Source organism: Genypterus blacodes, unplaced genomic scaffold (genome assembly GCF_046128005.1).
Source record: "Genypterus blacodes isolate CSIRO-AG114 ecotype Tasmania unplaced genomic scaffold, CSIRO-AGI_Gbla_v1 ptg000348l_1, whole genome shotgun sequence".
Classification (NCBI taxonomy): Eukaryota; Metazoa; Chordata; class Actinopteri; order Ophidiiformes; family Ophidiidae; genus Genypterus; species Genypterus blacodes.
In genome coordinates, this window is record NW_027467132.1 from 1 (window position 1) to 12,128 (window position 12,128).

Consider the following 12,128-nt stretch of genomic DNA (forward strand, 5'->3'; position numbering starts at 1 on the left):
CACACACACTCCGTCCTGCCTCTCATTAGTAGCTCTTTGTTCCCAGCCCTGAATGCAGGCTGTGTGTTTCTCCCTCCCTCAGACCCGGTCTACCTGTATCGGTTACACCTGAGGCGGGAAGGTGGAGGGGCTCGGGTTGCAGAATGAGGGCGCCCCTTTGATGAGAGCACAGAGTGGCTGGGGGTGCGGGTGCAGGGGGTGCGGGGGGGGGGGGGGGGGGCTGGGGGTGCGGGTGCAGGGGGTGCGGTGGGGGGGGGGGTCAACGGCGAGATGGGGGCCGACCCCAAAGAAAGGCTTTATTTGTGTCTGGAGTCAGGCTGCTGAGGGAACCTTAGGGTGCACCTCCACCTCCTCCACCTCCACCTCGCCTGGGTCCTGTTTCATTAATGGCTGCCTGTTTCTGTGCGTGTGTGTGTACACAGAAAGAGAGAGAACTTTCCGTCTGTGTGTGACTGTTTAGACGTACGATGCTTATTTCCACCTCGGCCCTCATATTTCTTGTTTCTGTGTCGTTTCACTCCGCCGGGAATTTATCGTCCTGTTATTTGCGTCTTCAGAAGTCGGAGTGTAAAATACAGGCTTGCGTTTGACCTTTGCCCCTTGTTATTTCTGTGTGTTGTGCATAAATCAGAGCCTGACCCCCTCTAACCTCCCCGTGTGTGTGTGTGTTTGTGTTTCAGGTGGCAGTGTATGGAAGATGTCTGGAAGGCGTGACTGGACTCCATGGATGAAAAAGAGAAAAGCTCCGCTGCTTTGCGCTTTCGCCGCAGTACTGCTGTGCTGCCTGCAGAGCGGCGCCAGCGTCTCTGGTGAGTAGACGGACGTGTTTGCCTCGGTCAAACATCCAATAATACACACCGACTGCGTTAACTTTCACTCCATAGTCACAACGTTTGTCTGCGATGGATTGATGGTCTCCGCCGCAGTGTAAACAAAGTGTTGATGTGAATGTAAATGCTCCGCCTGAAGCCACATCCTGAGGAGGAACACGCCAAATTAAAATGAAAACGTTTCCATTTTGCCGCCGTGTCAGCGTGTAATTGTGCTGTCGGCCTCGGCGCGGCTCATGAATGCTGTTTCTGTACGTTATTGGTTCCAAACACCAGGTGCAGGAGAAGTATTCAAGCTCACAAAGGCCGAGGTGTGTTTCCATCTCTGCCAGCAGCAACAGCAGTTTGTTTGGACGGAGCGGAGGAGAGAGTGAAGCACATGTGTGAAGGGCGTGTCTGTGTGTTTACGCCCGCGTGTCTTCTTCTTCTTCTCCCCCCCCTCTGCAGACGAGGTGCCCACGTTCACGGAGGAGCCGGCGTCGGTGGTGCAGAAGCTGGGCGGCAGCGTGACGCTCCACTGCAGCGCCCGGCCCGCCTCCGCCAACATCACCTGGCGCATGGACGGCGCGGGGGAGGGGTCGGCGGGGATCGACCCGGGCTCGGTGGTGCTGGGGCCCGGCACGCTCTTCATCCCCGCCCTCTCCAACGCCACCGTGGGCAGGTACCGGTGTGTGGTCAGCACCGGGGCGGGGTCCCTGGCCAGCGTCGCCGCCAACGTCACCGCTGCCAGTGAGTCGCCATGACAAACAAACACACACACACACACACACACACACTCACAGCAGCTTTCCTGTTGGCATAATATCCAGAAAACACCTTCGACTTCATTTCTCTTTGAGCAAAACAACTTTTCCAGCCGTACTTTTCCACACCGGCTCTCTGCTCCTCCTTCAAACCTCCGGCTGCCATTCTGCCGTTTTGTTGCTCGCCATTAATTTCTGATAGAAACGCTTAGTCCGGCTTTATTTGCTCTGTAAAGCTCTCGTGTTCCGTCATAAAGCATAAAGGCGCGTGTGTGTGTGTGTGTGTGTGTGTGTGTGTGTGTGTGTGTGTGTGTGTGTGTGTGTGTGTGTGTGTGTGTGTGTGTGTGTGTGTGTGTGTGTGTGTGTGTGTGTGTGTGTGTGTGTGTGTGTGTGTGTGTGTGTGTGTGTGTGTGTGTGTGTGTGAATCCAAAAACTAAATTATTCTCCACGGCGGCGTTGTGAGTGCGGTGAGTGTGCGGTGTTATATTTGATATGCATCATGGGACTGAGAGCGGCCTGGAGCGCTGTAACCTGAGCTGGAGGAATGGCGGGGGACCTTAGGGGGGAGGTGGGGGTCAGTACGGTGAGAAGGGACCTGCCCCTCCTCCTCCTCCTCCTCCTCCTCCTCCTCCTCTCCTTTGGCCCCTCTGCTCCCCACAGCTCCACATTCCTCTCCACAGGGCCCCGACAGCAGGACTCGCCAGAAATTATGGCCCCGTAATTGGGTAGACGGCTGTTATATGTGAAAGAAAGGGGGTGTGAGGGTGGGGGGGTTGGTTTGTTGGATAGTATACATACGGGTGTGTGATTGACACGAGAGCTGCCACTGACTGTACACACACACACACTCGCAGAGACATTAGTTTGCATGTGGCGTGATGCATGAGGCTGCTGTAGGTTGAGAAACTGAGGCCAGTCGAGACAAGAACCTCACGCAAGATGAGACGTGATGTCACATTCTGTCTCCTCCAAGCCCCACACACACACACAACACACACACACACACACATTCTCTTCCTTCACATTTCTCACTCCTCAGCTTGTCACTCTCTCTCTCTCTCTCCTCCCCACCTCTCATTATCGTTCACTTTCTCTCTCTCTCTCTCCCTCTCTTTTGTCTCTCCGTCTGGCCTTTCCCCCCCGGTCTCTATGCGTCTTCAGCTGCGTGGTTGAACTCTTTTGCTTGTCCTCGCACAGAGTCCCATCGCGTGTCACTGATGGGACCATGTTGAGACTCTGTGCCCCCCCTGAAGCTCCTCTAATTTAATAAGTCTGCCTGTGGAACGGCTCCATGGGGAGTGTGTACGTGCCTGACTCCCCGTGTACGTCCTCTTAGATGTATGCACGTGTTTCCCTGCGTGTGTGTGTGCCTGTGTGCCTGTGTGTGTGTGTGTGTGTGTGTGTGTGCGCCTGTGTGTGTGTGTGTACGTTGTTTCCAGCCGCTCCTCACTATCTGACTCTGAGCGATCTGTTTTGGCATTAGTTAAAACTCCTCACTTGAATTCCTGTCGAGACGATCTGCAGAGACGGGAGAGACGTGTATCTGCACAACACGCTGCCTAAACATCTTCACACACACACACACACACACACACACACACACACACACACACACACACACACACACACACACACACACACACACACACACACACACACACGGGCGTCCTCCCTCCACACATAAAGATGATGAATGCAGCGTCTCTCTAGAATTATTGAAGCCGACCTTGCCAAGCAGCCCTGATGCGGGAGGTCTGCTTCACTTTATGAATACCATCAATCCTCCATCCTGCTCCCCACCCGGGACCAGCAGCACACACACACACACACACACCTGAGGCACCCATGTGGGGGTTGTTCCTGTGAAGAATGCGGGGTGGGTTGTGAAGGTGGGGGGGGGGGGGGGGTTAAAAGGTGTAACTGGAGGAATTTGGGAGAAGCAGGAGGAGGAGGAGGAGGGTGGAGTGGGCAGATATGAGGGGAGCAGGCAGGAGGTGGAGGTAGGGGAGGGGGAGGGTTGCTGTAAAAACAGCACCTGATTGATTTAGCAAATGGAGCGCCACACGGCCTCTCTTCAACCAACGCTCCCCCTCCTCCTCCTCCTCCTCCTCAAACACACAGAGAGTATGACATGTCCTGGGATTCTCATCTATCAGAACAGAGTTGTTGGAGTGCTGTGTGTGTGTGTGTGTGTGTGTGTGTGTGTGTGTGTGTGTGTGTGTGTGTGTGTGTGTGTGTGTGTGTGTGTGTGTGTGTGTGTGTGTGTGTGTGTGTGTGTGTGTGTGTGTGTGTGTGTGTGTGTGTGTGTGTGTGTGTGTGTGTGTGTGTGTGTGTGGGCCCCTATTTCTCCCATCAAAGCCAGACACACAGGTTCAAATCTTGTGTGTGTGCGGTGTGAAGCCATCAGAGGAGTCGGAGGTTTGTGTTTGCTCTGAGCTCTGAGTAGATCAGCGTCTCTATCAGTCGACACTGCGACCCCGGCTCAACTCGGCTGATTGAATTGGAGGCGTTTACAAAGCCGCCGCGTCAGCTGATGCCAAAGAGAGCCGGCGGTCCAAGAACAACACTCCAGCTGTATAGCACCTCTGGAAAAGAGAGAGAGAGAGAGAGGCCATGTTTGTTAAGAATAAATCAACACAGGCTGGTAGACGTTTAATTTCACAGTTTTATTTATCTTTGATTTCACTGTTGGACTCATTGGTGACACATCTCTCCAGTTCTTAACGTTCTCCTCTCCCCTCTCCCCTCTCCCTCCCTCTCTCTCCTGCGCCGCTCCATTCTCTTGTTTCCTTTTCTCCCGTTTCTTCTTCTTCTCCCATTTTAGCTGCTTTTTCTCTGTCCAGGTTGTATAAAATGGCAGCGGCGTCTCTCTCTCTCTCTCTCTCTCTCTCGCTCTCTCTGTCCCCTCGCCGCGTTTCCGTGTCGTCGCACCGCCGTTTCCTCCTCCCAATCCAAACTGGTTATCTTTTCCCTGAAACTCAATAGGATGGTCTCCTCTCACCTTTGACACGGCGGCCAGGCCTCCAGGCCTCCAGGCCCCTTATACGGGGAGGGGGGCGGTTTAGGGGGGTCAGAGGTCAGATGGGTGTCTGTGGCGTGCAGACTGTGTGTCTGCGGGGCCGAGGCCCAGCACATGGCCCCAGTAATCCTACTCCACGCTTCCCAGAAGAACCTCCAACCAGCTTCAGGCACATTTACTTCATGGACTTATTTACAAATGAGTACAGCAGCTTCAGAGACAAACGGGCTGAAACAAACAGAGATCAGTCAGATCTTCCTCTCTGCCGTGGTCGTAAGCGGGTCCAGCGTGATGCGATACGCTTCAGGAAACAGAATCGCTGCCCTACAGTTTATTATTGCTCCGAATCAAAGCGTCCGCTGCGGTTTGCTACATCTAAAAGCCGAGGACGGAGTGTGTACATGTAGGTTTAGGTGTGATTTATGCGGCGCATTAGGTCGCTGAAAGAGCCGCGCTGACTCCAGTCTCTGCGTGTGTGTGTGTGTGTGTTTCAGAGCTGCGGGACTTCGAGCCGGACGACCAGCAGGAAATCGAAGTGGACGAAGGAAACACAGCCGTGATCGAGTGTCACGTCCCCGAGAGCCAACCCAAGGCTCAGGTCCGCTACAGCGTCAAACAGGAATGGCTGGAGACGTCCAAAGGTACGGCGCCGTGACCCCTGACCCTTCACCTCCCCCTCCTTCCCTTTCTCTCTCTTCCCATTCTATCTTTATAATTTACCGGAATGCTGCAATCCCGCTATCTGCTCCATCATAAACGTGCTGATAAGGGAACTATCTCCAGTATGTTGAAGCGCGGGAATGCCATTTGTTTATTTTGCAACCATTTATTCCTAAATCGGTATGCTGATGATGCCTGCGAGCTGTAGGCACTGATATCTGCAGCTTATCTGCCAGGAAATGAATACCACATTGAGGAGCGGCCCCGGCGTGGCCCTGCTCAGACTCCAGGGCGCCGCCATGTGGTCACGGCCCACGGTGCAGTCAGTCGAGTCCACAACTGTGCTGCAGCTGCGTCTAATATTCAATTAACGATTCTGGACTGAAGTTAAATAGGGTTGAAATGTTCGTGATGGAAGTGACGTCTTGAATCTCAATCTCCCGTGTGTTTGCGTCCGCAGAGAACTACCTCATCATGCCGTCAGGGAACCTCCAGATCGCCAACGCCACGCAGAAGGACGAGGGGTCCTACAAGTGTGCAGCCTACAACCCCGTCACCCAGGAAGTCAAGACCTCCACGTCCACAGACCGCCTGCGTATACGCCGTGAGTCACAGCCTTCATTAGGTTCACTACAACACGTATGGAAATGTAGACGATCCTTCAGTTGGACTCAAAGTGTGACTGAGTGCACATATGGAACACATGTGGCTCAGTGTTGCCACTTAGTGCGACTTTAAATCATCTGATCTTGAAAGCAGCAGCCTTCACTAACAGGTGTGGAGGTGCAGGGTTCATTTTCACACACGTTGCTTTTGCAGCTTCAAAGTCACAGATGAAAGTGTTTAGGCTCATTTTGTTGCAAATTCTGGATGCAATCTGGACTCGATCCAGCCGCAACACACAAACAAGTAATGTAACTAAATGGAAAACAGGCAGGAAGTGAATCTAATGCAGGCGCAGATTTGTAAACAGCCCAGAGGAGACGAGGAGACGTTTTCTCATGGTTGTCCTCCTCTCTTCTCTCTCACAGGTTCCACGTCTGAAGCGGCTCGTATCATTTACCCGCCAGCCTCTCGCTCCATCATGGTGACCAAAGGCCAGCGGCTGGTGCTGGAGTGTGTAGCCAGCGGGATCCCCGCCCCGCAGGTCACGTGGGCCAAAGACGGGCGAGACCTGCGCTCCCACAACAACACGCGCTTCCTGCTCAGCAACCTGCTGATCGACGGCGTGGACGAGGGCGACTCCGGCACGTACGTGTGCCGGGCCGACAACGGCATCGGCGCCGCCAGCTCAGCCACGGTGCTATACGACGTGCAAGTGTTCGGTGAGCAAACTGCAAACTGTTTCAGCCTTTGTTGCCTCGTCTGGGTTGTGTGAGTTTGTTCCCTTGGCTCCCTGCACAGATCCTCTTTATGAGACGGGTTTTGTCTGTGTCATGGATTTAATAATTACACCGACTCCTGCGTGGGGAACAGAGAAGACAGGGGGCTGTGTGTGTGTGTGTGTGTGTCTGTGTGTGTGCTCCAACTTGTGTGTTTGTGTTTGTGACGAGCATGTAAGACTGAGTGGTGTTGTGTAAGAATGATTCTGTGGAGACAGAGCAGTCTGTTCTCTACCAGCACTTGATTGAGTGTGTCTAGGTTATGGATGACTGTTTTTACAGTGATTTTCTCTGTGTGTGTGTGTGTGTGTGTGTGTGTGTGTGTGTGTGTGTGTGTGTGTGTGTGTGTGTGTGTGTGTGTGTGTGTGTGTGTGTGTGTGTGTGTGTGTGTGTGTGTGTGTGTGTGTGTGTGTGTGTGTGTGTGTGTTGTGGGCTTGTCGCTGCAGCTGGCTCTAATTAAAGCCAGAGCCCTGCAGTAGCTGTAATGAGCTCTGTCTCTCCCTGATTCACAAGCAGCCAACCATCAACTAGCTGGCCTGGCCTCCCCTGCCTGACTCTCCCCCTCCCTCACCCCCCACACACTCCTCATACTGCCTGCACACACGTGTACTCCCGGGCCTGCTCACATGCACACGTGACTCTCTGGCAGCCTTGTAACCCTGCCTGCCTCTCTCCCTCCCTGGCTCCCCCTCAGAGCCTCCTCAGGTGCTGGTGGAGCTGCAGCAGCAGGAAGTCTCGTGGGGCGAGTCTGTGCGCTTCACCTGCCAGGTCCGGGGCAAACCCGCACCCTCTGTGATGTGGCTCCACAACGCCCGGCCCCTATCCCCGTCTCCTCGCCACCGCGTGGCGGCCCGGATGCTGAGGGTCCTGAACGTGGGCCCGCAGGACGACGGACTGTACCAGTGTATGGCTGAGAACGGCGTGGGAAGCTCACAAGCTGCAGCTCGCCTCATCACCGTGCCAACGGGTGAGCAACTAACTCAGATGAGAGATGATCAGTATTGTGTATTGAGTGAAACATTCCAGAGTATTTGACCTGTGATGTGTGTTGTCCAGGTATTCCATCTCGAGGGAAGCTGCCCTCCATCTTGCGGCCCCTCAGTCCAGACAAGGTACTGAGAGAGCAGCCGCCTGTGAGGCCCGGAGCGACGGGGGCCATGTTGCCTCTGGACTGCTCTGAACTCCCCACTCAGACCATCCCTGCTGAAGCTCCCATCATCCTCAGCCAGCCGCGCACCGGGAAAGCCGACTACTACGAACTCACATGGAGGCCGCGGCACGAGAGAGGCGCCCCTGTACTGGAGTACATGGTCAAGTACAGAAAGGTACGGCAACAACATTTACGTTTACTGTCCCAGGTGTCGTTTTGAGGAGGTGTGAATACAAACAGCTGCACACACACGTCCCTAACCCTTCCCCTGACTCTGTGGTCTCATCAGGTCGGGGTCCCTCAGGGGGAGTGGACCTCCAGCAGCATCTCCGGCTCCCTCCACAAGCTCACCCTGGCCAAGCTGCAGCCAGACAGCCTGTATGAGGTGGAGATGACCGCTAAGAACTGTGCGGGCCTGGGCCAGCCCGCCATGATGACCTTCAGAACCGGCAAACGTACGCCGCCGCCGCCAAAGATGCACACACACTATAAGAAAGTTAATCGTACTTTAGCAGGGTTTTAAATGAGAGCCTATTATGTGTTTTGTTCTCCAGGTCGTAAGGATCTAGGAGGGCAGATCGACCCCCCAAAGACTCCTGCTGTCCCCTCGCCCAGCCTCTCCCGTAAGGCCACCGCCCCGTATCACAGCCTCCCCTTATTAACAACACTAACCTGCAGCTGACTAAACAATGTACTGCAAGTCAACTTCTAACCATTCTCTGACTAACATGGATGTTTCTTATTCTCTTCTCCACTGTTTAACACAAGGATGAGCTCTCAGTAAGTTATTAACCTGTTATCTGCTTGATCTTCAGTTATCTGTGCATCATTTCTTTTGGATTACGACTCTAATGTTCCCACCTGACATCGTCCCCCTCTCTCTCTCCTCAGCTCCTGAAGCCCCCGACAAGCCCACCGTCTCCACGGCGACGGAAACCTCCGCCTACGTGACGTGGATCCCGCGCGGCAACCGCGGCTTTCCCATCCAGTCGTTCCGGGTGGAGTACAAGAAGGTGAAGAAGGCCGGGGAGGACTGGGTGACGGCGGTGGAGAACATCCCTCCGCAGCGGCTCTCCGTGGAGATCACAGACCTGGAGAAAGGTTCGCCGTCCCGTCTTCACACGCACAATAACCACAGTGTTATTACTCCGACATGTCTGGGGCGGGGCGGGCGGAGGATGTTGTTGCCGTATAATTACAGCGCTGATGTCCCGGCGTAATTACATTCACATGCCTGCTAAATGAATCTGCATAATGAGTGTTGTTACAGTCGTTTCAGTAATCACCGCCATCAGTCAAAGCCATAACCCGATCGCAATCAACATTTAATTCACAAGAAAAACATAAAGAAACCCGGAAAACAAACATCATTAGTCCTCCTCTCAGAACACAGAGCCTCATTCTGCAGCGGCAGTTATTAACCAGGCTCATGTTCATGCGTCCGTCTCTAGGTACGTCCTATAAGTTCAGAGTGGTGGCGGTGAACGTGATCGGCCCCAGTCCACCCAGCGCCCCCTCCAAGGCCTACACGGTGGTGGGAGGGAGGACCCATGAGCGGCCCGTGGATGGACCCTACATCACCTACAACGAGGCCATCAACGAGACCACCGTCATTCTCAAATGGACGGTAAGTGACCCTGTTCAGTTGGAGTGTAAAAGTCAAATGTGCACAGAAACGCAATCTAACCTGAGTTCCCCGCCCTCTCCTACAGTACACTCCTGTCAACAACACGCCCATCTACGGCTTCTACATCTACTACCGCCCGACGGACAGCGACAATGACAGCGACTACAAGAAGGACGTGGTGGAGGGAGATCGGTACTGGCACTCCATCACCGACCTGCAGCCCGAGACCGCCTACGACATCAAGATGCAGAGCTTCAACGAGAAGGGAGAGAGCGAGTTCGGCAACGTGGTGATCCTAGAGACGAAAGGTGAGAGGTCATTATGAGTGGATTTTGCCAGGGAATGCTTAATATTCAGCAACCTTTGAACTGAATCCGTCCCCTCAGCTGATTTCTGTCCTCCTCCATGTCTCCGTTATCCTCAGCTCGTCCTAATTTCAAGCGTCCTGATCCGTCGGAGATGCCGATCGAAGGACCGGATCACTCTGGCGGGCTCGTGCATCGGCCAGGCGACCTCCCCTACCTCATAGTTTTTATAGCCCTGGGAGCCCTTGTCTCCATCATCTTAGCCTTCATCCCTTTCTGCCTTTGGAGGGCCTGGGCCAAACAAAGTGAGTAATGGCTTTGGTCCCTTATCGCTGTGAGACGACTAGGACGTGGCAGTAATGGTTTTGTAATCGCGGTTCCATCTTGTTTCCCCCCTTTAGAACAAACGTCTGACCTGTGCTTCACCGCCGTGGCCGCCCCCGTGTCCTCCTGCCAGTACACCATGGTTCCTCTTCAGGGTCTGGCACTGGTGGGCCACTGCCCCCTAGACCCCCACATGACAGCTCAGCACGTCGTCTACCCCCCCAACGGAGAATACACACCAAACGGCAAAGCCCACCACCCCACACACTGTCTGCCAGGGCAGCAGCAGGTACGTCAGACTTCATACGTGCCTCTGTAGTTTACTTACACATAGATCTCGGTTGTTGTTGAGCTCATACCTGGCGTTGAGTGTTTACTAAGTCTCACTTGTGTCTTACAGGAGGAGATGGACTGTGATATGGAGTGTGACACATTGTTGCCACAGGCGGTTTCAAATGGACACCTGCCCGTCTATCACTACTCCAGGTGCGTCTCATGTGATGTCATGTTGTCCAGTATGCAGACTTTTGATGGGGTGAAGCGTTTATCTAAGTCGATTCTTCCTCTCGTCTTCCTCAGCAGCCCCGATCATCACGGACAAGGATGCTGCACCGCCGATGATTCCACCCTTCAGCTGCTCGACACTTCACATCAGCACATGGGCTCACACCAGGGGGGACGCCACAGCCCCTTGTTTGGTGGGAACCGAACACAGGATGACATCACACGAGGTACGTCTGGATTCTTTCCCTTATAAGCCACTGCACGTTTTGGAGGGAATGTGAGGTTATTGGTATTAACGTTTGGTGTCTCCTCCTGGTGTCTCCACAGAACCAGTCTCCTTCCCTCTCCTGTCTCTCGAAGACGAGGGAATCTTCACCATGTCGTCATCGTCGACAGCTTCGACGCCAGAGTCCCAAGATACACCGATACAGGAAGTGAACATCCTACCGAACGAAGCGTCCCTCGAGGAGCTGGGGACGGCCAACGCAACAGAAGCATAGGAGACAAACACAAACACACAAACAGAAGAAAGCAAGAGAAAGTATTTATTTTTGTATCAGAGAGATATTTATATATTTATGTTTTTGTACATAAGTCTCAATATAATGTATATAAGGTTATTTTCATATGGAAAGACTCTTTTATTCACGCGCCCCCTCCCCCTCGCTACGTCACGGACAAAGGAACTCTTTCCACGCTGGTGTCTGCGTTTCCTGAGGAGGGGAAATTAGTCTGAGACGCTTTTTTTGTTATGTGAAGCCCAGTCGGGGGGATCTTCAGTCTGCTGTGGGACTCCTCTTGTCCAGCACTTCATGTCGAGACCCCTCCCAGCCCCCCCACAGACCTCCACCTTTAGCGTTCGGACCTGAAGTACTTAGCTTTACGGCCACATTAAAGGGACCACGTGAACCAGACCCATGCTGTAACTGTGAGGTGCTTTAGCTGTGTTCTTAAAGGTACAAACGTCAGTCTGTTGTATAGCAATAACACAAATGTATTACGCGTTGTTCATCATTAACAAACTATTAACTAAATGTATGCAACATAAATCATTCTGTGTCGGTAGTGTACAAGAGATTATATATTGTATAGTTATTTATTTTTATGATTTCATGTTTTGTTTTTTTTTGTTTTGTAATCACTGAATGGGAGAGATTCTGGAAAGTCTTTAACTCAGTCATTGATAAGCTGATCTTTATACTAGACTGCAACCACTTCTGTTTACTGTTTGCTGGTTACCAAATAAGGGGCTGATGACAGGCGTGTCAGTATTATTGTTCCCTCACAGGTTGGTGCATAAGTATTAGTCTTCCTCTTGAGACATCTGCAATCAAAATGAAGGAGATCCCGAATCGACACTCCCATTAGGTGTAGCCTTTGTTTTGTGGTTACACATGCTGGAGCACTATTTGCATGTAAATAAAAGCTTATGAAAGTGAAGGACTTCCGGGTTGATTTGTGATCGAAAATCAATGTGTTTAAGTTTAGCAGTTGTCTCTTCAATGTTCACCGGCGTCGCAACAGTTGCACAAGTGAGATATCCGGTTTGTTTTGCGTTTACCTGCCTGTCACTTGCTGCCCCCT

The 12,128-nt window shown here is 52.9% G+C and overlaps 1 protein-coding gene across 2 annotated transcripts; it reads left to right on the forward strand.

The window, feature by feature from the left end:
* The first annotated feature begins 685 nt into the window (after window positions 1-685).
* On the forward strand, window positions 686-11,984 carry boc (BOC cell adhesion associated, oncogene regulated). Of its 2 annotated transcripts, none has more exons than XM_076138162.1 (17): window positions 686-809; window positions 1,278-1,559; window positions 5,087-5,233; window positions 5,713-5,856; window positions 6,284-6,577; window positions 7,329-7,601; window positions 7,691-7,959; window positions 8,074-8,239; window positions 8,339-8,407; window positions 8,676-8,885; window positions 9,236-9,411; window positions 9,497-9,719; window positions 9,836-10,021; window positions 10,118-10,329; window positions 10,441-10,526; window positions 10,620-10,771; window positions 10,872-11,984. In XM_076138162.1, exons 1-17 carry the CDS (start codon window positions 698-700, stop codon window positions 11,042-11,044), a joined length of 3,174 nt encoding a protein of 1,057 aa, XP_075994277.1. In that variant the 5' UTR covers window positions 686-697; the 3' UTR covers window positions 11,045-11,984. The 2 variants fall into 2 exon arrangements, with proteins under 2 accessions (XP_075994277.1, XP_075994279.1); XM_076138164.1 differs by having other exon boundaries at window positions 10,623-10,771.
* Window positions 11,985-12,128: the final 144 nt, after the last annotated feature.

Excerpts from the sequence above, each read along its gene's own strand:
- boc (XM_076138162.1), top strand. The coding sequence starts at position 698 with ATGTCTGGAAGGCGTGACTGGACTCCATGGATGAAAAAGAGAAAAGCT. Across the intron at positions 5,857-6,283 it reads AGACCGCCTGCGTATACGCC|GTTCCACGTCTGAAGCGGCT; the intron begins GTGAGTCACAGC and ends TCTCTCTCACAG. Across the intron at positions 9,412-9,496 it reads CCGTCATTCTCAAATGGACG|TACACTCCTGTCAACAACAC; the intron begins GTAAGTGACCCT and ends CCTCTCCTACAG.